Source organism: Martes martes, assembly GCF_963455335.1.
Source record: "Martes martes genome assembly, chromosome: 18".
In the NCBI taxonomy this organism is placed as follows: Eukaryota; Metazoa; Chordata; class Mammalia; order Carnivora; family Mustelidae; genus Martes; species Martes martes.
The window spans coordinates 39,582,103-39,608,374 of NC_137906.1; the positions used below are offsets into that span (position 1 = coordinate 39,582,103).

Here is a 26,272-nt window from a genome sequence, read left to right on the forward strand (position 1 = left end):
CTGGGTCCGGGCGCGCCGCGGGACCGCGGCGTCGGGGAGCCGGGGGAGCGTCGGGGGGACCGCGGCGGACCAGCTATAACCGCTCGCCGGCCCCGCCCCCTCGCCCCCGCGGTCCTCGCTGCGCTCCGCTCCCGAAAGGCAGGAGGAGGGCTGGAGAGGGAAGAGCGGCCCAGGCTGCTGGGACAGGGGCGTGGGTTGTCAGAGTACCTTCTCCCAGGGGTGGGCCTTCAGCTGGAACTCTAAGTGACGCTCCGCTGGGGACGCCCCTGCTCCCCCTCAAGGACTGTCAGGACACCGGGGTGGGGGGACGTGCGCAAAGGGACGCTTCCCGAGCCAGAGCTCTTGCAGGTGGGCACCAGAAGAGGAAAGACTGGGGGGGCGAGAAGAACCCTAGCGGGGCCGCAGCGCTGATGGGTGGGGGTCCTCCGCATCACTCAAGAACCCTCTGTGCATCTCCTCTCCTGAGGGCTGTCTCTTGTCCCCCCGCCCCTCCCCAGCCTCTCCCACCCCAGCTGCAGAGTCCCCTCCAGCCCACTTCCCAGCTGCAGCTGGATGCTTGCGGCCACAAGCCTGGCCACGTGGGGCCTCCCTGAGGTGGTTAGTGCTGCCCCACAGCTTCCAGAATACAAAGGAAAGCCCTCCTCTTACCCCAGCCCTGGCCCGGGCAGAAGGCCCTGTGGACCTCCGGCCTTCTCTCTGGTTGTGATGCCCCCTCCCCCAAGACCACTGTCTCAGATGGCCAGTTTTCATCTTTCTGCCTTACCCAACCACCTGTGACTCGGCCCGCCTCTGTGTTTCTGCGCCTGGAACGTCCTTCCCACCCTCCCCAGCCTGGCAGGCTTGTACTCGCCCCTCAGGATCCTGTCTGCATGGCCCTCATCTGAATGGTCCCCTGGACTATTCCGCTGTGCATGCATGCGTCTAACAAACCTCTCCAGAGGGCAGAGCCCGGCCCATTCTTGCCTGAGCCCAGCCCAGGAGGAATGCAGGCCCCGAAATAATCTGACCTCAGCCCACCCCCAGCAAGCACACCACTCATGGAACATTTTCTAGGCCCCAGATGCCAGGGATCCTGGAAAAAAAAAATTTTTTTAACACTTTATTGTCAGAGAGTGAAAGAGGTGTGGGGGTGGGGGGAGGACACAAGCAGGGGGAGCGGCAAACAGAGGAGGCAGAGGGAGAAGCAAACTCCCCGCTGAGCAAGGAGCCTGACACGGTAACCCTGAAATGTCTTATTTGATCTCCAAAAAATACCATGAGGTGGATGATTATTTTAAAAAGATTTTATTTGGGGGGACACCTGGGGGGCTCAGTCATTAACTGTCTGCCTTCGGCTCAGGTCATGATCCCAGGGTCCTGGGATGGAGCCCCGTCAGGGCTGCTTCTCCCTCCCTCTGCCTCTTCCCCAGCTCGTGTGCCTGCTCTCTCACTCACCCCCTCTCTCTCAAATAAAATCTTCTAAAAAATTTAAAAGATTTTATGTCTTAAAGTAATTACTACACCCAGTGTGGGGCTTGAACTCAGAACTCTGAGATCAAGGGTTGCAGGCCAGCCAGGTACCCCAAAATGGACGAGTACTGACCTCCTTTACCAATGAAGTAAGGCACAAGGAAAATGAACTTGCTCAGATCACCTGTTGGGTGAGCAGTGGGACGAGTGGGGTCCGACCTAGAGCCCCCCAGTCCGACAGCACCGCTGTGGGGACCAGAACTGCAGTTCTCCATGGAAACTGCCCCTCGCTCTCTGCCGGTCTCCTCAGCGAAAGGGAAGGCAAGATTCTGGGGGTGAAGGGAACAGTCTTTCCTCCACATCAAGGGGCCAGAGGCACTGGGAGGACAGAGGGTGCACCTCTAAGGCAGGAGAGGCCCAACTTGGTGGTGGGGAGCCCCGGGGGGCAGTCAGAAGCAATGCAGCCCTCCCTACAAAGGCCCTGTGGAACAGGGGAGAAGCGAGCCAAGCCCTGCGCCCTGTGCTTGGTGGTGGGAACGGGGGGAGGCGTGCACTTCAACCTCTCCTGTCTCAGTTTCTTCACCCGCAGACTGGGGGGTGAGAGCCCCTCCTCAGCTTACTGTGAGCACGAATCCAGGAGCGGGTCTTGGTGCCAGGCCTGGCACACAGTAGCTGCCCCCAAAATGGACGGGCCACCATCTCCTGCTGTTTCTGTCCGAGGCTTCCAAGCCTCCTGAGCTGTTGGTAAAAACGCTTTGATGGAGAGTGACTGGCACAGGGACTGGTCGGGTAGGGGGTGAGAGGCAGCTGTGGGTGCACCTGGAGGGGCCTGGAGGACCACAGGGACCCGGAGCTGTGTGGAAAGCAGCCTCCCCTGGGGGCCCTTGGCCTGGAGAGCCGCCTAGAGTGTGCAGTGGGCGGGCAGCACACACGATGCGGGCCACCAGGGTCCCCGACGCTACATATCCTCCCTGCTAAGAGTACTTGGTGGGGGCGGGGGGTGGAGGGCTGCCTGGAGCCCCCACCCCACCCCAGTTCAGCAGGGGAGGGTCCAGGCGCCCCCTGGCAAGGGCCGGGTAGGATCACTTGCAGCGAGGTGGTATGGGTTCTGGGGCTGCTGGGACACGGAAGCAGAGCTACAGGTACCAGCATGGATCCATTTCCAAACACGGCGTCACAGAGAGTACCCTGCAGGACGCTATGCTCCGTACCTGAAGTTTAAACACCTGTCCTGCTTGTTTATGGCTGTGAAGCCCATGAGATGATGAAGGCCCCGGCTGAGACGGAGCACGGCTCCTCCTGGGCAACAGTGTGCAGAAGGCATGTGGGGAGAGTCCAGGGCCAGGCTGGGGCAGCAAAGCACACCACAGTCCTGGGAACTTCCACAATGTAGCCCTGAGCCCTCCCTACCACCCCCGCCCCGCTGCAGGGGTCACTCTAGGAGGAGGGGAGGAGGTGACGGGCTCACGAGGGCTGACTCTCCTTCCTGGGCCTCACCTCTCCCTTCATCCACCCAACACCCTCCTAGAAGCCAGGGGAGGATGGCTTTGGAGTGCCTGCACGCTCCCTTTCCCCAACAGCACCAAGTGGGCCGTGGGCCAGAGCCACTCGCAGCCCCCAACACCGCACACAGACCCTGGCCCCAACAAGGACGCTGTCCTAAAGATGCCGCGATTGAGCAAATCTGTTTTGTTTTCTTTTTAAAAAAATATATATTTCTATCAAGGTAATTTACATTATGAACAGAATGCTAGTATAAGGAAGAACTTAAAACTGTCCCTCACCCACGCTTTCACATCCCAGTCCTGCTCTCCAGAGGCGACAGCTCCCAACCCCTTCAGCTCTCTCTGCTGGTACTTACCCCTTAATTAAAAATCATAAACTTGGGGCGCCTGGATGGCTCAGTGGGTTAAAGCCTCTGCCTTCCGCTCAGGTCATGATCCCAGGGAGCCTGCTTCCTCCTCTCTCTCTCTGCCTACTTATAATCTCTGTCAAATAAATAAATAAAATCTTAAAAAAAAAAAATCACAAACTTAACTGCCATCCCATCAGCGGCTTTCTAAGAAGCCACGATGTACTTTGAGTAAAGCATGCACATCCTGTCTTCACCAGCGCATCTGCCATGTGCGCACACATGTACCTACTCACAGCCCAGAACAAGAAAGCAAAGATTTCCGCTCTAGGGAGCTCCCTTTGCAAGCCCCCCAGCTAGAAGCTCCTAGCATAACTTATCACCTCATTAGGGTGACAAGCACCCTCAGCACCGCTCACACGACATGTGAGGGCTGTCCTGTGGGGCGGGACCAGCCAGCGGAATCCCTGGGCGTCACTCCCCCGTACAGGCAGAATAACAGCCCCTCCCCAAGACGGACGTGCTCCAGATATTCTGGAACCTGTGCACACCTACTAGACACGGTAAAGCACGGGACTGAAGTTGCAGATGAAAAAACCGGGGGTGCTCACTGGCAGACCTTAACAGAAGCAGATGGTCCTCAATCAGGCAGGTGGGCCCAGCGCCATCACCTGGGTAAATGTGGAGGCGGCGTCGGAGAACGGGGGTGGGGTGGTGGTGGTGGGGGTGTGTGTGTGACAAGGGAGAGGCTGGTAGGATGCACCCAGCGGACAGAGGAGGGGCCTCTCAAGCCAGAGACGATGGGGTGCATTCTCACTGGAAGGCATGCACCCTATCTGCACCTTGATTTTACCCCAGTGAGACCGGTTCCGAACTTGGGAATTCCGACTGCAAGACAGTCAATCTGTGTCGTCTGCAGCCGCTCTCTGCGGTCATTTTTAAACAGTGGTCACGGGAAACTCATGACCCGGCGGACATCAGTAACGCTCCAACTCTGCTGCGACCACTGCAAATGTCGCTTTGGGAGTAAAACTGCTCCCAGCTGAGAACCACAGACCCTGAGATTGTAAACCACCACTCTCCAATCTACCTGCTTTAGGCGGCGCCAAAAGTCTTCCTACAAATGTAGATGAAGCTCTGGTCCCTCCCTCTGCTCGGATTTTGTCACCACTTTGGGTGAACTCACTGGCCAGCGCTTATGTTGTTACGGCTGCGTAAATACCGTCCTCCGCTTCGGGAAATAACACCATGTTTCCCTCCCATGGTGCCGTTTTCTTCTTTGCTCGTTTGTGTACATGCTCGTTGCGCTACTTTCCCCCAAGGGCTCTGAGAGACAGGAGGAGCTCCTCGCAGTCCCTTCTCCTGATGCTCAAGCTCGCGAGGACAGCCCGCTGGGTTCCATGTCCGCTCTGGAGGCCCCGCGGTGGGAGACGGCGGCCTCCTGCTCCAGGCCGCGCACCCCCTTTCTGGAACATCTGTACAGGCACCTTCCCGCGCCCTGCTTTGGCTCTTGTCCGGGTTGGAGCCCGCTTGCTGGATGCCAGGTCGTGTTCCAACTGGTGCGCCCTAACGTTTTAGAGACAGGAACCCTCTGGCAGGTCCACGCAAATGGGGACATGGGACCTGAATGACTTGTCCCTTTTTTGTCCATGTCTCTATGCCTAGTGGAAAGATTTTCTAGGTGTAGAATCTGTGGATGGATAACCTACGCCCTCGGAAATCTGAGGTCATCTCTGGGTTCCAGTGTTCCAGGAGCAGAGTCCTACTCTCAGTCCCTCTTCTAGGATCTTCTCCCTCCTTACCCTGTCCTCCCTAACGCTGCCGGGGTCTTTGCTTCACCTGCAGTCCTCCGAGAGGACGTCACTTGCTGAGGCCTTTCCTCCCTGGCTGGGCCTTCTCAGCGCGAACGCTTGCACCCTTCAGTGATAGAACCCGCGCCTCTCTGCTTTCTGTTCTCCCTCACAATCCTACAAATTAGATCGTGAGCCTTCTAGAGTCAGAGTCAGTGTTCCGGCTTCTTTATCTTCTCTCTTTGTGTCTGCTTGCTGGCAGATGTCTCCCAACTGTACCTTCCCAAATTACTCTTGAGTTTTTACTCATGTTTTTTTTTTAACTAATTAATTAATTTATTTGACAGACAGAGATCACAAGCAGGCAGAGAGGCAGGCAGAGAGAGAGGGGGAAGCAGGCTCCCCGCTGAGCAGAGAGCTGGATGCGGGGCTCGATCCCAGGACCCCGGGATCATGACCTGAGTGGAAGGCAGAGGCTTAACCACTGAGCCACCCAGGTGCCCCTTTACTCATGTTTTTAATTTCTAAGAGCCCTTTATTTCCTAATTGTTTTGTATTCGTTATTGTTCGGGGAATCCTAGCCTCATTTCACGGAAGCAGCATCTTTTCTGGAAATGTCAAATACAGCTTTTTCTGTTTTTAAAGTAGGCTCCCCACCCAACATGGGGCTGGAACTCACCACCCCAAGACCAAGAGTCACGTGCTCCACCGAATGAGCCGGCCAGGCGCCCCGGACACAGTTCTTTCTAAAGCTTCCTCTGGCTCCCTGGGTCTGCTTGGTTTGGTCCGTCTCTCACACTGCAGGCTCTCCTGCTGAGCCTGGACATCCTTGGCTGCCCCCACCTACGAGGGACACGTCGATGCTCTTCCTGTGGGGACAAGGCGTTGCCGAGCGGGAGGCCTCACTGCAGGAGTGGCTTTTCACTCTGTAACGGGGTGGGCCATCAAGGTTTTCTCTGCAGGACCCCAGGCATGGGGGTGGGGTGCGGACTGGATACAGACGCCAGGGCAGGGGCGGAGGGCCCAGGGGCCCAGCTTCCACGCTCTGACTTGCAGGGGCTCCCGTTTTCGGTCCCCTGCCCCGGTTCGCCCTCAGTGAAACTTATCAGGGTCCCCCCAAAGGTCTCAAGGATGCTTTGTAAAGTGAGTCACTTCCTGTTGCTTCAGAATTTACTGACATCTCTCGCTCGCTGCTTCCGCGCTCGTGGCCTGGCAGTCTCTCACTCCTCTGCTGTCATTTAGTGGGGCTGTGTGACAGTGAGCAGGCATCTGCATGTGGCCCGTCCACCGGATTCACTCGATGTGATGACCGTTCTGCAACTCAAGAGTGAGGCAGCCAAGGGTTCAATGAGCAAATAAGTGGCTAAACTGGGGTCTCAAGCCCATTTCTGTCTCATTCTAAAGTCCAGTCTCGCTCCCCAACAACACACTGCCTTTTTCTAGAAGACTTCAGATTTGACTCGCCTCCTTTGATAGCAAAAGGGAGGTCTGGAGTGTGCCTGTTCCCCAAGGGTAGGGAGGAAGCCCTCCCAACCCCTGCAGGGGCCTGAAGCCCAGTATTCACCACCATCCATTTAGCAAGCCTGCCCTGATGCCCTCTGCGCCAAGCCCCCGAGCTCGGCCGGGGGTGCCAATGAAGAGCCTGAGTTCGTATCAGGATCCGGGGAGACAGTCCCTGGCTCCGAGATGGAGGTCACTAAAAAACAGTCTTTTATGATAACAATTTGCAAAAATTTCTTATTTGGGGAGGCCGGGGCAGGGTGTGCGTGGGGGGTGCGCCTGCTGACCAGGCCTGTTTCTGCGTGCGCGGCAGATACAAGCGGTCTGGGCTGGGGGAAACGACGGGCTCCCCACACGGCGGCTACATTTAGCAAATAAGCTGCAGGACGTGCGGTTTCCGATCGACGCGGGACAGCACGTCTCCACGAGGACGGCCCACCCAGAGCGGGGGCGTACTCACACTGCACCGGTGAACGCCGTCCGTGGTCGCTCCGAAATTCCCAGCTGCCCGGCGGCGCGGCGTCGGCAGCGGCGGGGGGGGGGGGGGCGCTGCGGTCCTGCCCGGGCCTCTCAGCCCCCGCGCCTCCCGTCCGGCCCCCGGTCCCCAGCCCGCGCCTCCCGTCCGGCCCCCGGTCCCCAGCCCGCGCCTCCCGTCCGGCCCCCCGTCCTCAGCCCGCGCCCCTCGTCCGGCCCCGGTCCCCAGCCCGCGCCCCCCGTCCGCGCCTCACCGGGGCGGAAGTGACGGCACGCGCTTCCGCCGGGCGGGGCCGTTGCTGGGCGGGGCGCTGACGTCGCCCGGAAGGGGCGGGCCCGCCGGGAGCCAGGCCGCGCCGCGCCGCGCCGGCCGGAGGGGGCCGCAGCCCGGACCATGGCGGCGGCGGCGGCGGCGGCGGCGGCCGCGGCGGTGGCGGCGGCGGGCGCCGAGGGGCGGCGCGCGGCCCTGGAGGCGGCGGCGGCGCCCGAGCGGGGCGGCGGGAGCTGCGTGCTGTGCTGCGGGGACCTGGAGGCCACGGCGCTGGGCCGCTGCGACCACCCGGTGTGCTACCGCTGCTCCACCAAGATGCGGGTGCTGTGCGAGCAGCGCTACTGCGCCGTGTGCCGCGAGGAGCTGCGCCAGGTGCGCCGCGCCGGCCGGGCCGCGCGTTCGGGGCGCCGGGGCGGGCGCGGGGCGCGGCCGGAAGGGGACTTTGCCTTTCTGGTGTCCGGCCGCGGGCCTGGCGGCGCCGGCTTCCAAGACAGGCCTGGCGGCACCCCCGACCCCGCCGGGGCGGGCTGCCGACCGTGGGGCATCTGGGACCGGCAGGCAGGAGGTGGCCCCGCCGGGTGGCGGAGGGAGCGGTCCCTATGGGGACGGTTATGGCAGTCTGTCCGGGAAGCAGAGGGTCAGAGTGGGAATTTCCAGCCCAGCTGTGTGTGTGGCCCCTCGGGGTAACCCGGGCAAGGTCCTCCCGAGACTGGTGCTTTGAGCTATTGAGGGGCGGTGGCACTCACACCTAACCACCGGAGGAGGAAGGCTGAACCACTGAGGCTTTCTTAGGATTGTTGGCGGATGGGGACAAAAGTGTTAGAAGTTTTTCTCCTTGCCAGTTCCAACGGGGGTGGGGGTGGGGGTGAGCTGCAGAGTGGAGGTGGGATGTTTCTGATTCTGTCCAGACTTGGAAGCCCTGGAGGGGGTCAGAGAGGGCACCGTGGAGTGTGTCCCCCCCCCCCCCAATGCCGGATGCTGGCTGGGAGCACCTAGCTGGGGCTCCCTTGGTTTGGTCTGAGATATGTTTGCTTCCAGCGTTGTGAAATTCCTCTGGTTTGTTCACGGAAAGCTTGGGCTGGTGACATCTGCCAGGGAATCTGACTTTCTTCTTCCTAGAAGTGACGCAGAAACGGCATTGTTGAGGAGTAGGTTTCCTTAGTTGTGTTTTTGTTTTTGTTTTAGGTGGACATTTATGTTGGGGAGCCAAGGCGATGCTATAATTCCATGAGCACCTACTCTGTACTCTTCTCAAAAAAGACAGAGATGCCGTTAGTCTGTAATGGGGTGGACAGAGATGGACTTGGGAGAGATCTGGGGTACAGGAATCGTGGGGAAGACCTTGGGCCGGTGGCTTCGTGAGCACCTCCCAGCTCGGCCAGTCTTGCTTGGCATGAGGTCACCCTTGAAGGGCCAGGTTTCCCAGTGCACCTGTAGTTCCCTTCCAGGAAGGCAGGGGCTGCAGGTCTCCTCCGGAAGTGAGCAGACACCTCTGTGTGGCTGCTATGGCTGGCATCTGGCTTCTCTTGGTCTTTGTGGGTCCCACACCCTCCCAGTGCTCTGTGGCAAGCAGCTGTTGACATGAGCTGTCAGCAGGCTCCCACTGGGGTGTGCTTTGGCACTGGGTGCCTCTGGCCGATTCTGGCGTACCTCTTGGGCCTGCCCTGAATTACTGGGTATCAGGAGGGTGTCCTGGGAACTTTAGGAGATGACGATCCTCTCAACTCATCTAGCTCCCTCCCACTCTTGAACTGGCACCTCTACCTTAGCCGTTCCTGTTCCCCGGCTGAGTTCTGCCCTGTCCTCTGAATGTCCCATGCCTACTTGGGAATCCCGCAGCTACCCCCAGGGGCTGTCTCTGCTCTGTCCTCCGTGATGGGACTAAGTGTGTAAAAATCCCGAGGAGAGCATGCCAAGATGCTGTGCGGAACAGGCCTCCACCTCGACTCAGGGCTTCCCTGTGCCCACTGTGGGGCAGGCGTTGCAAAGAGCAGATGCAGAGCAGCCCAGCAGCTGCTGGTCAGGCGGGGGCCAGATGAAGCCAGACCGCCCAGCAGGTGCTCAGGGTGGAGGCCAGGCTGGCTCCCGGTCAAGACCAGCGTCAGCCGCCGTCTCACCTTTCCCATAGTCCGTGTTCTCTGACCGTTGATTCCAGTCTTGCTCTCCGCCTTGCCCCGATGCCTGTCTCTGGCAAAGAGGCTCGATGGGGCTGCCGTACCAAGTGTGGTGTGTCTGAGCTAGTGTGACCTCCCTTCCATCTCATGGGCAAGACACGCGGAAAGGGTGACGCAGGTCAGGAGGCGGGGCCTGCTGACTGTCCTTGCTAGTCTGGTGTCAGGGCCCCTCCCGGCCAGCCTGGTCCGCGTGGGTCCTCTGGGGCCTGAACTTCCTAGGTGGGGCCCTCACCACCCACCCTTGCCATCGGCTCACTGTCACCAGGGGTCACTGCTGGCACCACCCGTACCCTCTTCCACTCAGTTGCAGTGAGTGCCCACTGTATACTGGGAGTGGGGGGCAGCAAAGCCCCAGACAGGAGCACACACCCACCCCTGCGGGGGTCCGAGCAGGGCTCTCATCCCATCTCCCTCTCCCTTTCTTCAGGGACTAGCCCAGCCATCCTGGGGCCCACCCATGGGTGCCCTTTCCCCCTTGGACGTTGACAGCCTGGCTGACCCAGGGGCTTCCCAGGATGGTCCATCCTCAAGTGTCTAGGCCTGGCCTCTGCCTCGTCCTTGGATCCATGACCCTTTCCCATCAGCATGATCAGCAGCGTGGGTGTGTCTCAGGCCATGCTGGTTGGATCCTTGGTGGGTTCCTCCCCACCCCTGGTCAGACCATGTGCCCTGGTCCTTGTCCAGCAACTTGGTCTCACCATTCATCTCACCCTCTGTGGGGGGCAGGGACGCTGGCCACACCAGGCTGCACTGCTGTTCTGTTGTGTACTCATCGCCGGTCCTGACACCAGCACAGGCCTTGGGGGCCCCGGGCCTGGTCTTACAGCCTGTCTAGGAGGGGCCCTTAGCGTTTTGCCATTCCTGCCCCCGGCGCCAAGCCTGCTCACCCTCATTCTCAGACAGATCCAGCCCTCTTCCTGCAGTTCTCGTCCCTTTCTGAGCCACCCCAGTGTCCGCCCCTCTCCTGGCTTGGGTCAGGTGTGCCCAGCATTGGCTTTTCCAAGAGACTGCTCTGGAGAGACAGACCTCCCCCCCACCTCCGCCCACACAGCCTGGCAGTCCTCCTGGGAACTGCACCCCGCCTCTGTCCACAGCGAGGGTGCCGGCAGTGAGACACCCCCCGAGGTGGGTCCGATCAGACCTCTGAGAGGGAGGCGCTGGAGCTGGGAGGACAGTGGTGACAGTGGCATCTCGGCACAGGTTTCCTCCGGGGAAAGAAGTTGTTCCTCTGCTGAGTCTGTGGGATGCTTTTCGGCAGGGGCTCCCTTGCGGGAGGACGCTGGGGCTCCTGAACCTGCTCCCTGTGTTGCCGCAGGGTAGCTAGGGCCCCCGAATCCCGGCAGCTGGTTCCGCGACAGACCTTCTGATCTGTGGCCGGCCAGCAGCATTCTGCCTGGCTTGTGGTCCTGTGTGTGCAGGCGCCGGTCCCCCAGCAAGAGGTGGGAGGAACTGGGGTCAGGACTGGGAAGGCGCCCTTGTGAGGGCTGGGTGTGGCCTTGTCCTAGAAGGGCAGGTCCAGTGAGAAGAGGCCAGCGTGAGGCCCAGAGGCCTGGGAAGGAAACCAGGGGGAGGGGGAGCCGGGGGAGCGTAGCTGCAGGGAAGCACCTGCCCAAACTCCATGTGGGGTGGGGGCAGGGGCAGGGGCAGGGGCAGGTGGCCGCAACAGGATGACATGGAGAAGAAAGGCCTGCGGGGGGGGGGCACTGCTCATCCTTCTGCCTCCCACAGAATGGGTGTGGCTGGACCAGGGTACCTCCCCTGGGCTCCTGTGAGGGGCTTGGGGTCAGCTTGCTCGCCCCACAGTGTGTCATCACAAGTGCACACTGAGCCCCCCAGCTTCTCCCCCAGACTCCCAGGGAACCAGTCTTAAGCATCCAGCTGCTGGGGGCGGTGTGACCACCATTCTCCCCAGCCAGTCCTCTGCTTTCCCAAGTTCATGGCCATTGTGATCCCAGACATCCTCCCTAGCTGAGCCTAAACAGAGCAGAGATGACCTTGACATGATTGTTCCCAAGGTGAGGACTCTGAACTGAGGCAAGCGACCAGGCCCAGACTTGGAGGGGGCAGTAGTGGAGTGGGAAGGGCCGTGGAGAGGAGACCAGAGGTGTGGTCGTGGTCCGGAGACGAGGGAGCGCTGGAAGGAGCAGTGCCCTTGTTCGTGCAGAGGGAAGACCTGAGCCTGCGGGAGGGTCCTGGAGGCACTGGGACAGGAGTCTGCCGGGGGGGCCGCCTGGCAGGCTGCACGTGAGATGCCCTGGGAAACAGGTGCACCGGGGTCTGCATGGAGGCCGTGCCCAGCACGCCCCAGCTCTGCTCTTTGGCACCCCTGACAGCTGGTTAACAAGTAGGCGGCGGCCAGGGGCTATGGCATCACAGGTGGATGGAGCGGGGCTAGGCTTGACGCGTCATTGCCTAGCTTGTCCTGGTGGCATTGTTTCCCTAGCGGCTTCTTGGGCGGCATCTCTCCCTTCTCTGCCCTGTGCTCAACACCCATGTGATGAAGGCCTGGTTTGTCCGACCATGTGGTCCATGTCACTGGCCCCAGGGGCTCACTGCTGACCTCTGCTCCTCTGGGGTGACTTCCGTTTCCCCCTACCGGTCTGGTGTGGCTATGGATAATTGGGGAAATCCTGCCGCCCCCTGGTGGCGAGGCCGGGCATTGTGTCTCCCCACGGGTCACCCTAGGCTCCCCTCTGGCTACAGGTGAGGAGAGGGGCCTGGGCAGCCTGGGATGGCATAGGGTGCTGCTGTGGGGCCGGCCTCGCCTTCTCACCAGGGGCTGAGTGCCTCCCTCTTCCCAGCCTGATGGGGTCCTCCACTGGGTGTCCACGGCCCTGCTCACCCCCTTTCACTTGGTTCCAGGTGGTCTTCGGGAAGAAGCTTCCTGCCTTTGCCACAATCTCCCTCCACCAACTGCAGCACGAGAAGAAATATGACATCTACTTTGCTGATGGAAAAGTTTTTGCCTTGTACAGGTAAGAGGGAGCCTCAGCCCGGGATTCCGAGGGGCTGTGGCCAGCCCTGCACTGGGAATGAGCTCATCCTGGTCCCCTCCTGTGTTCCTCTCAGCCCTGGGGGCAGATGCCAGGGCCTGTGCTCCATTTCCTCTCGTGTAACAGGGGTCCTCCTGCCTGCGGGGACGGTGGAGGCAGGGGCAGGGGTGAGTCCAGGGAAAGCACTCCAGTGTAGCGCATGGTGCCTGCTTTCTGAGGCTCTGCCATGCTCACTAGAGCTCCTGGGAACTGGGCTCTTAGCCCGTGGCAGGAAAACCCTGTAAAGGGGTACAGTTGTCTTTGGAGTGATCTTCCCTTTCCAGGAGAGGGGGTGGCCCCCGGTGTGGGCCCGGTCTTCATGCCCCGCTGATGCTTAGCCATCCAGGCCAGGAGCAGCTGGACTCCGCGGGCAGAGTGATGCGGGGCGTCGGGTGGGGGGGTGGGGGGAGTGCTGGTCCTGGCTCCCTCCAGACAGCCACCCTGAGTGCCTACGGGGTTGGGGGCCTTTGGTGTCTCTCTAGGCAGCTGCTTCAGCATGAGTGCCCACAGTGCCCTGCGCTGCCGCCGTTCGGCCTCTTCGGGGACCTGGAGCAGCACATGCGGAAGCAGCACGAGCTCTTCTGCTGCAAGCTGTGCCTCAAGCACCTCAAGGTGCGCCTGCGGCGGGCGGGGAGAGCCAGGTGCAGGCAGGTGGGGGCTGGGCCCTGGGGGTCGTGGGAAGGGGCCCGCCCGCGCCCAGCACCCTCTCCCCTGCAGATCTTCACCTACGAGCGCAAGTGGTACTCGCGCAAGGACCTGGCGCGACACCGAATGCAGGGGGACCCCGACGACACGTCACACCGTGGACACCCGCTCTGCAAGTTCTGTGATGAGCGCTACCTGGACAACGACGAGCTGCTCAAACACCTGCGCCGCGACCACTACTTCTGCCACTTCTGTGACGCGGACGGGGCGCAGGACTACTACAGGTGGGCGCGGGCCTTGGGCGCCGCAGGGGGCGGGGCTGGGCGGGGCGGAGGGCCGCGGGCAGGGGGCGGGGCCGCGGGCAGGGGCGGGGCCCACGCAGCGGCGGGGCCCACTCAGGGGACGCGGCCCCGCGGCTCCCGCTGACCCCTCGCCTCGCCAGCGACTACGCCTACCTGCGCGAGCACTTCCGGGAGAAGCACTTCCTGTGCGAGGAGGGCCGCTGCAGCACGGAGCAGTTCACGCACGCCTTCCGCACCGAGATCGACCTGAAGGCCCACAGGACCGCCTGCCACAGCCGGAGCCGCGCCGAGGCCCGCCAGAACCGCCAGATCGACCTGCAGTTCAGCTACGCACCCCGGCACTCGCGCCGCAACGAGGGTGAGTGAGCGGGGCTCCCTCGGGCTCCAGCCGCGCGCGCTCCGCGGTCCGGAAAGCCCACACCTAGGTCCCGGTCTGACCCGTCTTGTGTCGGTGGGGCAGGGGACACACCTGTCTGAGCCCGCGGTCACCCCAGGAAGCTCCTGGTGTCTCCATCGACAGGTCGGGGGGGTCGGGGTTGGCTCCTGGGCCAGAGCACTGTGGAGTGCCTGGGGCCGTGGCAGGCCCTTCTCCCCTTGGGCCTGGTGTGGACCCCAGAGGGGTCTGAGTGGGTCCTTGGGGCTCCTGTGCCGGGGGAGTGAGGAAGTCTCTGCTGGGCACGGTGGAGCACAAGCCTCAGTCTGGCCCAGGCCTGTGACGGACTCTGTGCCGGCTGCAGGGGTCGTCGGGGGTGAGGACTACGAGGAGGTGGACAGGTACAACCGCCAGGGCCGTGCTGGCCGGGCCAGTGGTCGTGGAGCCCAGCAGAACCGTCGAGGAAGCTGGAGGTACAAGAGGTGGGAGGATTTGCGTGCTGCTGACATTTCTCCTGGTGCCACCCCTGAGGCGGTGGCCACGGCCCACGGCTGGGTTGGCGCCCCGCACGGGGACTGGGGGACTTTGGCCTACTGGTGTCTGGTGTCCTTGACTTGGTGGTGGGGTCTGCTTAGTGTCCTGAGTGAGCAGACATCCCCTTCTCTTTTCTCTGGTTCTAGCCAGAGACGCCAGGACCCTGCAGGTGGGGATGCGCCAGAGGGGCCTGTGTCCCTGACGGGGTTCCGTGTAGGCAGGCCATGAGATGCTCACGCTGCAGGCACGTGCCCAGGCCAGGCGCTGTCCCCAGTGTCCCACAGGATGGAGGCATCTTGCACTCCATAGCACTGGGCCTGTGTGCTGCCTGGGGAGCCCCAGCCCGAGACCAGCTGGCTCAGGAGTCCTGCTGCATTTGCATCGCCCTCTGCTGGCGGGTGAGGGCTGGCTGGCGCAGGGTCCACTGGCCCCAGGACATCTCCAGCGGAGAATAGGCTTGGGGCAGGGGAGGAGGCCCCTCCCCAGCTCCTCGCCCTGCACAGCACTGCAGTCCCAGGCCTTGCCCAGCCTGAAGGCCTCCCCCTCCCAGGGAAGAAGAGGACCGGGAAGTGGCAGCTGCCATCCGGGCCTCGGTGGCCGTGCAGCAGCAGCAGCAGCAGCAGCAGGAGGCACGCAGGAGTGAGGACCGGGAGGAGGGTGGCAGAGCCAAGAAGGACGAGGCAGGGGCGCGGGGGCTCGAGGAGCTCCGAGGCCCCCGGCGGCCGCCCCGGACTCAGGGCGAAGGTGCAGGTGAGCTGGCTCAGCCGGTGGGCACCTGGGAGGTGCGAGGCAGGCTCCTGGCTGGCACAGTGCCCAGGAGCGACAGGGCAGAACCCTGAGCACCCCTGGAGGGTCTGCTCTCATCCCCTGGATGTTCTCCCTGACGTTGGGTCCTCTTGTTGCCTCGTAGGCCTCAAGGAGGCCTCGCCGAACGGTCCTGTGAGCCCAGAGGGCACCCCAGCAACCGGCCCAGCCCCAGGGGCTGCGCTTCCAAGGTACACTCGTGCGCTACTGGGGTGGGGGTGGGGGTGGGGTGGGCTTGGGCCCACAGGCCACTGACGCCACTCCCCTCCCTGGGCTCAGCACCCTCCCACCTCCCGCTTCGAAGCTCAAGGATGAAGACTTCCCCAGCCTCTGCGCCTCCACGTCCTCCTCCTCCTCATGCTCTGCAGTGGCGGCCCCAGGCCCCGTGGGGCTGGGGCTCACCTACCCTGTCCCTACCAGGGGCAGGAGCACCTTCCAGGAGGACGATTTCCCTGCCCTGGTGTCCTCTGCCTCCAAGCCCAGCACTGCCCCCACCAGCCTCATTTCTGCTTGGAACGGCAGTGGCAGCAAAAAGGTGGCACATCCCACCGCGGGGGCCCCAGCTGCCAGTGGGAGCAGCCACCCTGCCAGGAGGGCTGGGAAGGGGGGCAAGGGCGGCAGGAAGGCCGGGCCGCCGCCCTCAGAGGAGGAGGAGGAGGACGGCCGCAGTGGCCTCACGGCCCAGGAGCTGCGGAGCGTGCCCACCACGGTAGCCGTCTCCTCCCTCCTGGCGCTGGCCTCCACCCAGACCCTCACCAAGGTCGGCAAAAAGAAGAAGGTGGGCTCGGAGAAGCCAGGTGCCGTCTCACCGCCCCCACTGCCCCCTGACAAAGATGGGCCCCCTGGGGCTGAGCAGACCCCCACCACGAGCGCTGGCAGGGCCGAGGGGCCCGTTGCCCTCATTGTCAATGGACATACAGAGGGGCCGGCCCCGGCTCGGAGCACGCCCAAGGAACCTCCTGGACTCCCACGGCCCTTGGGGCCCCTCCCCTGCCCCACACCCCAGGAAGACTTCCCAACGCTTGGAGTCCCCTGTCCACCCAGGATGCCCCCTCCCCCAGGTATGTGTGTCTGTTTGCAGCCTGCTTCTGGGCATCTGGGAGGGGGCCAGGGTGGGAGAGTCAGATCGGAGCCCTGGGTCCCAGGGGAGCACACTGTGAGGGGTGGTGATAGGCCAGCAGGCAGGGTAGGGAAGCCTGGTAGCACCACTGACCATGAGCAGCTGCTTATCCTCCCTGTGAGATGGGGCAACCGTGGCACTTTCTGGAGCTGGGGGAGGAAGTCACCCCAGCCCAGGATTGCCATGCAGGAGCTCAGCGTGTGTGCTGCCTCTTGGCATCCTTGGGCCCTGGGCCTGCTGTCCAGCGGGGGGTGGCTTGTGGGCGGAGCCTGACCTTGGTGGGCAGCAGGGGAAGCCTCCCCAGCACGTGGGAAACGGGTCACGATCTGGGTCTTGGTCTGCCTCCCCTACAGGCTTCAATGCTGTGGTGCTCCTCAAGGGCACTCCGCCCCCACCTCCCCCTGGCCTGGTGCCCCCCATCAGCAAGCCACCCCCTGGCTTCTCAGGCCTCCTGCCTGGCTCCCACCCAGCTTGTGTCCCCAGCACTGTCACCACTACGAAAGCGTAAGTAGGGGTGGGCCGCCCAGCCTTGTGCCCCTGGAGGCCGGGGAGTGTCCTCACCCTGGGCCACCCCAAAGGGCTAAGGGGCCACCTCCTGCCTGTTTCCTGACCCTCAGGCCCAGGCTGACAGCTGCGCCCCAGGCCTACCTGGTGCCTGAGAACTTCCGGGAGAGGAACCTGCAGCTCATCCAGTCCATCAAGGACTTCCTGCAGAGCGATGAGGCCCGCTTCGGCAAGTTCAAGAGCCACTCGGGGGAGTTCAGACAGGTCAGCCAGGCAGGGGTGTGGGGGGCCAGCGCGGTCACTGTGGGGGCTCAAGCCCAGCCTGGGCATGACTGGCTTTGGCTCTGGGTGGCAGGGCGTGATCTCCGCAGCCCAGTATTACAAGAGCTGCCGCGACTTGCTCGGGGAGAACTTCCAGAAGATTTTCAACGAGCTGCTGGTGCTCCTGCCCGACACGGCCAAGCAGCAGGAGCTGCTGTCCGCACACGCGCACTTCCGGGGCCGGGAGAGGCCTCCTGGCACCAAGGCCAAGAAGAACAAGAAGAGCGCGTGGCAGGGCAGCACCCGGCCAGCAGGCCTGGACTGCTGCGTGTGCCCCACCTGCCAGCAGGTGCTCGCGCACGGTGACGTCAGCAGCCACCAGGCTCTGCACGCCGCCCAGGACCACGACTTCCCCTCCCTGCAAGCCATTGCCAGGATCCTCACGTAGCTCCCGCCAGCGTGGGCAGGAGCTGCCACACCCAGGAGCCTCCTTCCTCCTTCCAGGCTGCCACACAGCCAGGTAAGGCCCTGGGGAGGCCACCCGCTCTGGCCCCTCTGCCGGCCAGCCCACTGGGCTCGCCAGGAGGGCCTGCCCGCCCTGTCCGCACACCATCACGTAGGAGTCCATCCGGTTTCCTCCTGGGAAGTGCGAAGACCTCACCCTCCATGGTGGGCTGGTCTGAGTTTGAGTTCTCATGCTTTTGGAAGGTGTGAGGGGAGGGAAGGGCCGGGACGCGGGAACCTGTCCGTGCTGTCAGAGCTAGTGACGACAGCGGCCCTCTCCAGGCCCCCCGAGCCCGAGGGCTGCAGCGCCGCGGCCCCCCAGCCAGAAGCTGTGGAGCCGCCGGTGCCAGAGTCACGTGTTGAGCGTGTTGTGTAAACGGTTGGCTGTTTCGTGATTCAAGAACGTTCAGGATTAAAAGCAGACACGAAATTGTGCTACTTGAAGTTGAATCTTTGTATGAGACAAGCTGAATCCGGGATCTCAAATTGCCTCTGACCTTTTATAAGACCGTGTACCTTCAAATAAATTTATTTTGCAATAATGCACCTAGCTGGTTGTTCTGAGCTGCTCTGCCCTCCCAGTCATCCTGCAGCGAGGGGGACTCAGAGTCGTCCGCGGCTCCAGCTCTGGCGGCCAGCCAGGGGCCAGCTGCGGAGGGGGGTGACCCGTGCACACAGCTGGGCGGCTGGGCTTTGCTCTCAGGACACGGCAGCCAGTCTGGGCCCGGGGCCCGGTCCTGGACATCTGGCACTGCCCAGGCCTTCCAGGAATAGACATGGCCATGTGTGACCTACACTCGTGTCGCCAGTAAAACCATCCCTCCAGACCATGGGGTCCTACACAGTCCGGGTTTGTACCCACAGATGAGTAGCGAGCTATTAGCAATGAACAGGAACACTGCAGAAGCAGTGGGGGGGCGCGTGTGAAATCCAGCCAGAAAGTAATCTGTGCTTCATTATTTGCATACAGCATGTGGGGAGGGGACCAGACAGCACCCCTTTCTGCCTGAAACACACGCACATAGCAGAAGACAGTTCTAAACACAGCCAAATCAGGCACAGGAAATGTCTTCACGTGAGAAGAAACCTGTCTCTGGGAGTCGGGGAGGGGGTGCCCACGACCACGAGGGGCCAGAGGCGCCCGGCCACACCGGCACTGCCTGCCTGATGCGGGGCGCCGAGGGGGGGTGCGGGGGCTTGGCCAGGGCTCAGGGCCCCTCCACAGACAAGAGCCTTCACCCTCGCTACCCTCCCCTGGGCTGCGTGGAGGCCACCTGTCTTCCTTGGACAGGCCGGGAGCCTCTCACCACTGATGCCCCCTTTGCAGACCCGAGGACAACCAGCCCCACAGAAGAGTAATCTGGAAAATGGGGGACCTCGTTAACAGGGAGGAAAATCAGGATCCTTCATGAAGCAAGAACCACCTTATCACACGGCACCACTGAGGGAGTGTGGTGGCGTGCCAAGCCCAGCTCAGTGGCCCCACCCCCGTGGCCGCAACTATCACCGTCCTTTTTGGGAAGGGGAGCCCGGGGCACAGACAAGAGACTTGCCAGAGACAGCCCTGCCAGCCTGGATGTGGCAAAGCCAGCCCTCCAGCCCCAGGGACAGTTCTCCGCCCTGCTGCCCTCGGCTGGGACGTTACTACACAGACAGGAACAAGTAACCGACATAAAAATCCCAGTGATGGGTTCGGAAGCAAACAGGACCAATCTGGGGAGATTCCAGAGGCTGAGCCGGTGGGCCGAGGAAGGTGGCTCTGCAAGCCTGCCGCCCGAGCACCCGGCGGGGCCCCAGGAAAGACGGCGACACGTAGACACAATGACTGCTTTTCTGTGGGGTGAGGAAAGAACTTGGCCGGCTTTGTGGGTGGACCCTGTGACTCGATCTCAGGGTTCTGAGTTCAGTCCCCACGCTGGGTATAGATTTACTTAAAGTAAATGGTTGTTTAAAAAAAAAAAAAGTGGGGGGCGCCTGGGTGGCTCAGTGGGTTAAGCCGCTGCCTTCGGCTCAGGTCATGATCTCGGGGTCCTGGGATCGAGTCCCATGTCGGGCTCTCTGCTCAGCAGGGAGCCTGCTTCCCTCTCTCTCTCTCTTTGCCTGCCTATCTGCCTACTTGTGATCTCTCTCTGTCAAATAAATAAATAAATAAATCTTTAAAAAAAAAAATAAATAAAAAAAAAATAAAATAAAAAAAAAAAAGTGGGATGGGGGCACCTGGGTGGCTCAGTGGGTTGAGCCTCTGCCTTTGGCTCAGGTCATGATCTCAGGGTCCTGGGATCGAGCCCCGCATCGGGCTCTCTGCTCAGCCGGGAGCCTGCTTCCCCTTCTCTCTCTCTGCCTACTTGTGATCTGTCTGTCAAATAAATAAATAAAATCTTAAAAAAAAAAAAGTGGGACCCCTGGGTGGCTCAGTCAGTTATACAACTGCCTTTGACTCAGGTCATGATCCCAGGGTTCTGGGACCGAGTCCTGCATCGCTCCCTGCTCAGCGGGGAGCCTGCTTCTCCCTCTGCCTGCTGCTCCCCCTGCTTGTGCTCTCTATCAAATAAATAAATAAAATCTTAAGGAAAAAAAGCACTAACAAGAATAATTCTTTAAAAAGCTCCATCTCGACACAACACAATTTAGAAAAAAATCCCAATACGTTCAACCAAAGGGGAAAAAACAACCCACTAAGGAATACGAATCATACTGTTACCACTGCTCTCACCAACAGTCTAGGATCCTGAAAGATAACACAGGAAAGACCTTCAAAGTTCTAAGGAACAGGACCTCACATTTATAGTCGCAGGAAAACTATCCTTGAAGAACAAGGGAGTAGCACAAAAGAAGTTCACATCCGCAGACCAGTGAACGAACTGTGAACTATGTGCAACTGCAAGTAGTAATTCCTAGTCCTACCGTTCTACAAAGGAGCAGAGGTAGGCGTCTCCCCAGCGTTTCCGAGGGTCGGCTCTGGGCAACCCAGGGGCAGCCCGGCCGGATGTGTGTGGGGAGCCTCAGGAATCCCCAGAATGTGGACGTCGGCCTGGCCTCCACCTGCTGCCCCTTCCTGGGTTCTGGGCCCTGAGAGGGCAGATCCCAACCTCGGGCATCCACAGGGGCAGGGGTAGAAATGACTCCGCGAGCCGAGCGTCTGCGCCACGTGAACTCACAGTCTTTTATTGTAAAGAAGTTGCGGTTGAAACATGGGACACGGGAGATACACAATCACGGAGTGTTCTTTCAGAAGAGAGAGAGAAAGATCCATATATACAAAAATTGTAAACATGTTCACTTAAATACCCACACGGTTGTCTATGCTACAACGTACAGGGGAGTCACGCACCGGGACTCCAGAGGGAGGTGCCTGTCTGCGAGAACGTTCTGTAGTGACATGATGTGAAAAGCCGGCTTTGAGCGATGCATGAGTAGTCAGCTACGCAGAGGGACCCCCAACCTCGGGCTGTGCCTTAAAACGGGGTGCAGGGCAGGTTGCTGAGGGGCTGGGCCAGGAAGCTGAGGGTAAAGGGGTTTGCACAGATGGGCCGTGTCCAGGGCACTGTGGGTACACGGAGCCTCTTGGCCTCCCTCCTTGTGAGGCACCTGTCCTGCCAGGCACCCAGGTGCCCCAAGCCTCCCTCGAGCAAGGTCTTACCGAAGGGGTGGGAGAGGGCCAGTGCAACAACAGCCATGTTGTGCCTTCCTAGCCCCAAGTGCCCACATCTGGGCAGACTCCTGGGCCAAGGGCGATAGGGGCAGGAGCAGGGGCCACAGGCAGTGGGGCTGCTTGCGGGGAACTACAAGGTGAAGTCCGAAGACTTGACCACGATCACAACATCGACAGGACCAGGCTACTCCAGCGAACCCGTGAGAGCAAACGGATGGAGGCTCCAGACAGTGTGCACACAGCCCCATGGGGTGAACCACCACCACAGGACCAGGGACTGTCACGACCCCTAGGGACATGGGATGGGAGCAGTGCCCATGCTCCCCGGGGACAGCCCCTGCACGTAGCTACAGAGGGCGGCTAGACCCCCGACCCCAGAGTGGACAGGTGAGCCACGGGCTAGCTGGCTCCTGAGGGGAATGGCCCCTTCGCAGGCCGATCCACTAGAGGCTGGAGGATACATGTCCAGGGCTGCACTGTCCCCTCCTCAGGACCTCAGGCCTGGGCTCAGCGACTAAGGGGACAGGGTGAACTTGGGGTGGGGGCAGCCTAGGCACCCTGGGGGCTACCCTCTCTTGGCCCCAGACGGCCCACAGTAGCCACCCTCTCTGTCCCTGGCGCTAGGCCAGGAGGACCTGAGGGAGGTCCCAGGAAACCCTGGACCCTGGCTTGGGGGCAGCCTTCGATCCCTGGCGGGGACCTGCCGGCCACTAGTAGGCAGGCACCTGGTACCCTTTGGGGCTGGTGTCCAGGGTCTCGGTGAAGGGAGGGCTCTGGTAGGTCTCGGTGCCCTCCACGCCGCTGCCCACCGGGTAGCCAGGGTAGGCCTGACCCGCCCCGGCGCCCAGCTGTTCGGTGGCAAAGAGCGACATGTCCGTGCCCAGGCGGAACCGCTGCAAGGCCTTCACAGTGAGCGCCACCTGAGGGGGAGCCCGGGGTCAGCCAGCACCGACCCCGCCCCACCCCGGCCCGGCCCGGCCCCCGCCGGCCGCACTCACCCAGCTGAGGATGGAGAAGAAGCTGAAGGCGATGGCCGACCTCGCCGCGTCTCCCGCCTGCAGCGCGCCGGGCCCGGGCGGCGTGCGCTGCCACTGGTTGGCGAGGAAGCAGAAGCCCACGAACCACAGGAAAGACCAGAGCCCTGCGCGCAGGCGTGCGGGTCACGGGAGGCCGGCGCGCAGGCCCCGCCCGCCGCCGGCCCGCGCGCAGGCCCCGCCCACCGCCGGCCCGCCCCCGAGGCCAGAGGCCCGCCCGGGCCCCGCCCACCGCCGGCCCGCGCGCAGGCCCCGCCCACCGCCGGCCCGCGCCTCGGAAAGCGCGGGCTAGCCCCGCCCCGCGGAGCCCATAGGCCCGCCCACCTGAGAAGCCCAGGTCCAGCAGCACCGCGCGGCGGCGGTCGCGGACGCTGCTGATCTGCTGGAAGCGCAAGTCGAGCAGCAGGAAGGCGGCGCAGGCTAGGAAAGCCCCAAGGCCGAGGGCGACTCCGAAGCGGCAGGCGCCCGCGTTCCCGTTGAAGACGCAGCGCAGCTCGGGCCCGCTGTCGGTGTTCACGTAACCCTCGTTGACGATGGGCCCGAAGACGGCGATGGAGAACACCTGCGGGCGGCGGGCGGCGCTCAGGGCCCTGCGGCGGTCCCCTTCCCCGCTGTCACCCAGCGCGACTGCTCACGTCCTCTGGCCTGTCCCCACGGTCCCCGGCAGCACAGGCCCCATCTGTGGATGGGGTCTTCACGCACCCCTCTAAATACCTCCCTCAGGTATTTTAAAATTATGGACAGCATTGCTATTTAGTGAGCATCTACTATGCCCAAGCACCATGCTTAAAACCGCTACTTGACATGCATTCCTCCTAGAATTCTCCCCCCAACCACCGGGGGGCCGTTGCTATCCCCTTCATAGATGGGAAAATTGGGGCTTCCATTATTGAAGTCACTTGGCTGATAAAAGACGGGGCTGACAGTCAAACTGGGTCACTGGCACTGTGTGGGGCCCACAGGGTCTCTGCACAGCCCCCTAGACACTGTAGGAACAGGAGCCTTCACCTGGACCAGTGATTCCTAGGCTCCAGTGGGTGGCGCTGTGGGAGGCAGGTGTGGAGGGGGGGGGCAGAGCACAGCGGGGAGCAGGGCAGGGACAGCGGTAAAGCTGTCACCCGGGCCCCGCACGGATCGCACCCTCAGCGTCTGGGAGCTGTGTGGCCCTGCTTCTTAACATGCCAAATAGAGTAACAGGTCCAGTTCATGGAGTGTTGGGGCCAGAGAAAATAACGACCACCCAGCATCCACCCTTGGTGGGCCCCGGACGGATGATAGCTTTGTTTGACTGATTATTGGCACCCTAAGTGTTTGGGCTCAAAGGCGATACTATTGGGGCACCTAGGAGTCTCCATCGGGTGAGCATCTATTAATTTCGGTTCAGGTAGTGATTTCATGGGTCATGGATTGAGCCCCGAGGAGGGCTTCATGCTTAAAGGGGAGTATACTCGAAATTTTCACTCTCCCCCTGTCCTCCCCCAATTCGTGCACGCTTGCTCTCTCACTCTCTCTCACATAAATAAATAAATAAATAGATAGATAAATAAATCCTTTTTTAAAAAGGTGATAATCTTGGGGCGCCTGGGTGGCTCAGTGGGTTAAGCCTCTGCCTTCGGCTCAGGTCATGATCCCAGGGTCCTGGGATCGAGCCCCGCAACAGGCTCTCTGCTCAGCAGGGAGCCTGCTTCCCCTCCTCTCTCTGCCTGCCTCTCTGCCTGTTGGTGACCTCTCTGTCAAATAAATAAATAAAATCTTTTTTAAAAAAAGGGGGGGGCGATACTCTTGATCTCTGGGGTTCACTCACTCTCAAGTTCAGCATCCCCTTACCACAAGGGCTGGAAGGCAGGTAGGCGGTAGACCATAGTCACTTTATACTTTTTTTTTTTTTTAAGTAGGCTCCGTGCCAAGCATGGGGTTTGAACTCATGACCCTGAGTCGCATGCTCTAAAGGCTGAGCCAACCAGGCGCCTCTGGAGCATCATCATTTTAAACCAGATGCTGCTCTTTTAGCTCTGGGTAGCCCTGTGTTTCTAAACAAAGACCTCCAGTTTCAACTTGATTTCTCCTCTCCCTCTCCAGCTCCTTGAAATGGAGTCAAGAGGGAAAGCCAGGTGCAGGGCATGGACACGTCGGCCCAGAGCGGTCCACAAGTCGGACCCGAGCTGGCACCAGAACATAGGGTTCCTACTTCCTAATCTGCACTGAGTCACCCCACCCTGGGCATTGCTCTCCTTGAAGACCAGCCATTAGGTGCAGCTGGCAGCAGCAGCCACCAGCTAAATAAAACCCAGAGATCCTCACCCCACCTTCTCCTCTCTCCTGCCTGGAGAGGTGGGAAGGAGGAGCAGGCCACCTGGCCTAGGGATGCCCCAGCAGTCTAGGCTGTCCCCAAATCTGCCCCTCCCACACCACCCCCAGGAAGCCCTCCGCGGGCAGAGCCCCTTCTTGCTGCCCCACCCAGAGGGATCCCAGAGCACCCCCACCCCGCGCGCGCGCGCGCACACACACACACACACAATTGCACCTGGAGGGCCTGGGAGAGGGCCAGCTCCCCTGGAAGGAGCCCAGAGGGTGTGTGTGAGGGAGAAGCAGGTGTAAGCGCCGGCTGGTAATACTCGGCTCCCATAGCCCCCTCCTCGTGCTGAGGCTGAGGGCTCTAACCCAATCCCGTCCCCGCCCCTGTGTCCGCTTCCAGGTCGTGAGGACAGGAAAAACGGGGCGAGGGCTGAGGAAGGGGACTGAGTTAGACCTAAGGAAGAACTGGAGAATGGGGGCGGCGGGCGGTGACCTCTCAAGGTCCCGGGCGGTTGCCATCGGCCCCTCCCCCTCCCGCAGGTGGGCGCGCCCAGCCCGGTGACGTCACCCCAACCTGCGGCCGGCGGGGGAGGGGCCGGAGGGGACGAGGATGGAGTTGAGGGGCGAGGGGCGAGGATAGCGGGGAGGGACGTGGGATGCAAGGCGAGGCGGGACCCGAGACCGGGGCGGGGGGCCGGGGCCGGGGTCACTCACCCAGGACGCGACCCGCAGTAGGGTCTGGGGCCGCCGCGCGAAGCTCACGGGGTCCAGGGCGGCCCCCGCGCGGCCAGCGCCGAACGAGCCTCCCTCCATGGCCAGACCAGGAGGGACGCGCGCCCCCGGCACCCTCTGTCTGTCTGTCCGTCCGGCCGGCCGGCCCCACCCGAGGCCGCCCGGGTGTGCTGCCGAAGCTGCTGGTGCTGCCGCTGCTGCCGCCGCCTCCCGGGAGCGCGCGCCGGCCGCGACGGGGGCGCGCGGGGCGGGGCCGAGCCCGTGCCCCCCGCCAACTGGTCCGCGTGAGGGGCTGAAGCCCGTCCCTCCCTCCGCCGCCCCGCCCACCCCCCCTTCACCTGCTAGAGCCGGGTCTGAGATGGGAGACCACCCCCCAGCACCCAAGAGGGGCCGCTGGGGGGCTGGAGACTGAGTCCACCACCGCTCCACACGGGTGAAGTCAGGAGTCAGCAGGGGGGCCGGACACCAGGCTCAGCCTATGCTGCAGCCAGGCAAGAGGACAGACAAACCTGACCCCGCCCCTGGGAGCTGGGCCCTTTCCTGAGTAAAGGGGTAACCCAGGTCCAAGGGCTCCAGCTTCTTCCCAATGGGTGGAGCTCCACCCTCCAGCCCTCAGGGAAGGGGAACCCGACTCCCTGAACCAGGTTCCCCTCAGACCACAGATCTGTTACTGGGCCCTTTCCTATAACCCCGCCAACTGCAACCCTAGCTTCTCCATCAGGGTTCTAGCCTCCCTGTCAGGGAGGGAGAAGGCCTCTGCCCCCCAGGGGCACTTGTCCAGGAGGTCAAGCACACAGACCAGCATGGGTGGGAGCTGGGACATCTCTGCTCCTCTTGTGGCCAGATGTTGTCATTCCAAGGGCGCTCACTGAGCCCTTCACACTCCTGGGTCTCCCCAACTGACTTGTGGCTGGCATGTTGAGTTTGGGGCTCGGGGATGGAAGAAGCATGAAAGACGGGGGCCCCTGCT

The 26,272-nt window shown here is 62.0% G+C and overlaps 2 protein-coding genes across 2 annotated transcripts; one reads left to right on the plus strand and one right to left on the minus strand.

Moving 5' to 3' along the window:
* Positions 1-7,333: 7,333 nt before the first annotated feature.
* Positions 7,334-18,137, plus strand: ZNF598 (zinc finger protein 598, E3 ubiquitin ligase; the record flags this gene model as incomplete). Its single annotated transcript, XM_080830864.1, is given in 14 exon segments — positions 7,334-7,382; positions 7,385-7,431; positions 7,433-7,708; positions 12,373-12,485; positions 13,025-13,154; positions 13,260-13,471; positions 13,630-13,847; positions 14,227-14,344; positions 14,947-15,146; positions 15,307-15,391; positions 15,480-16,261; positions 16,674-16,824; positions 16,938-17,088; positions 17,180-18,137. Coding segments are annotated over 14 exon segments (2,886 nt in total), but the record flags the coding sequence as incomplete, so codon positions are not given.
* Positions 18,138-20,736: 2,599 nt separating this feature from the next.
* Positions 20,737-25,383, minus strand: SYNGR3 (synaptogyrin 3; the record flags this gene model as incomplete). Its single annotated transcript, XM_080830206.1, has 4 exons — positions 20,737-22,161; positions 22,240-22,382; positions 22,600-22,837; positions 25,285-25,383. The coding sequence occupies 4 exons, from the start codon at positions 25,381-25,383 to the stop codon at positions 21,952-21,954; spliced, it is 690 nt and encodes a 229-aa protein (XP_080686332.1). The 3' UTR covers positions 20,737-21,951.
* Between the last annotated feature and the right edge of the window lie 889 nt (positions 25,384-26,272).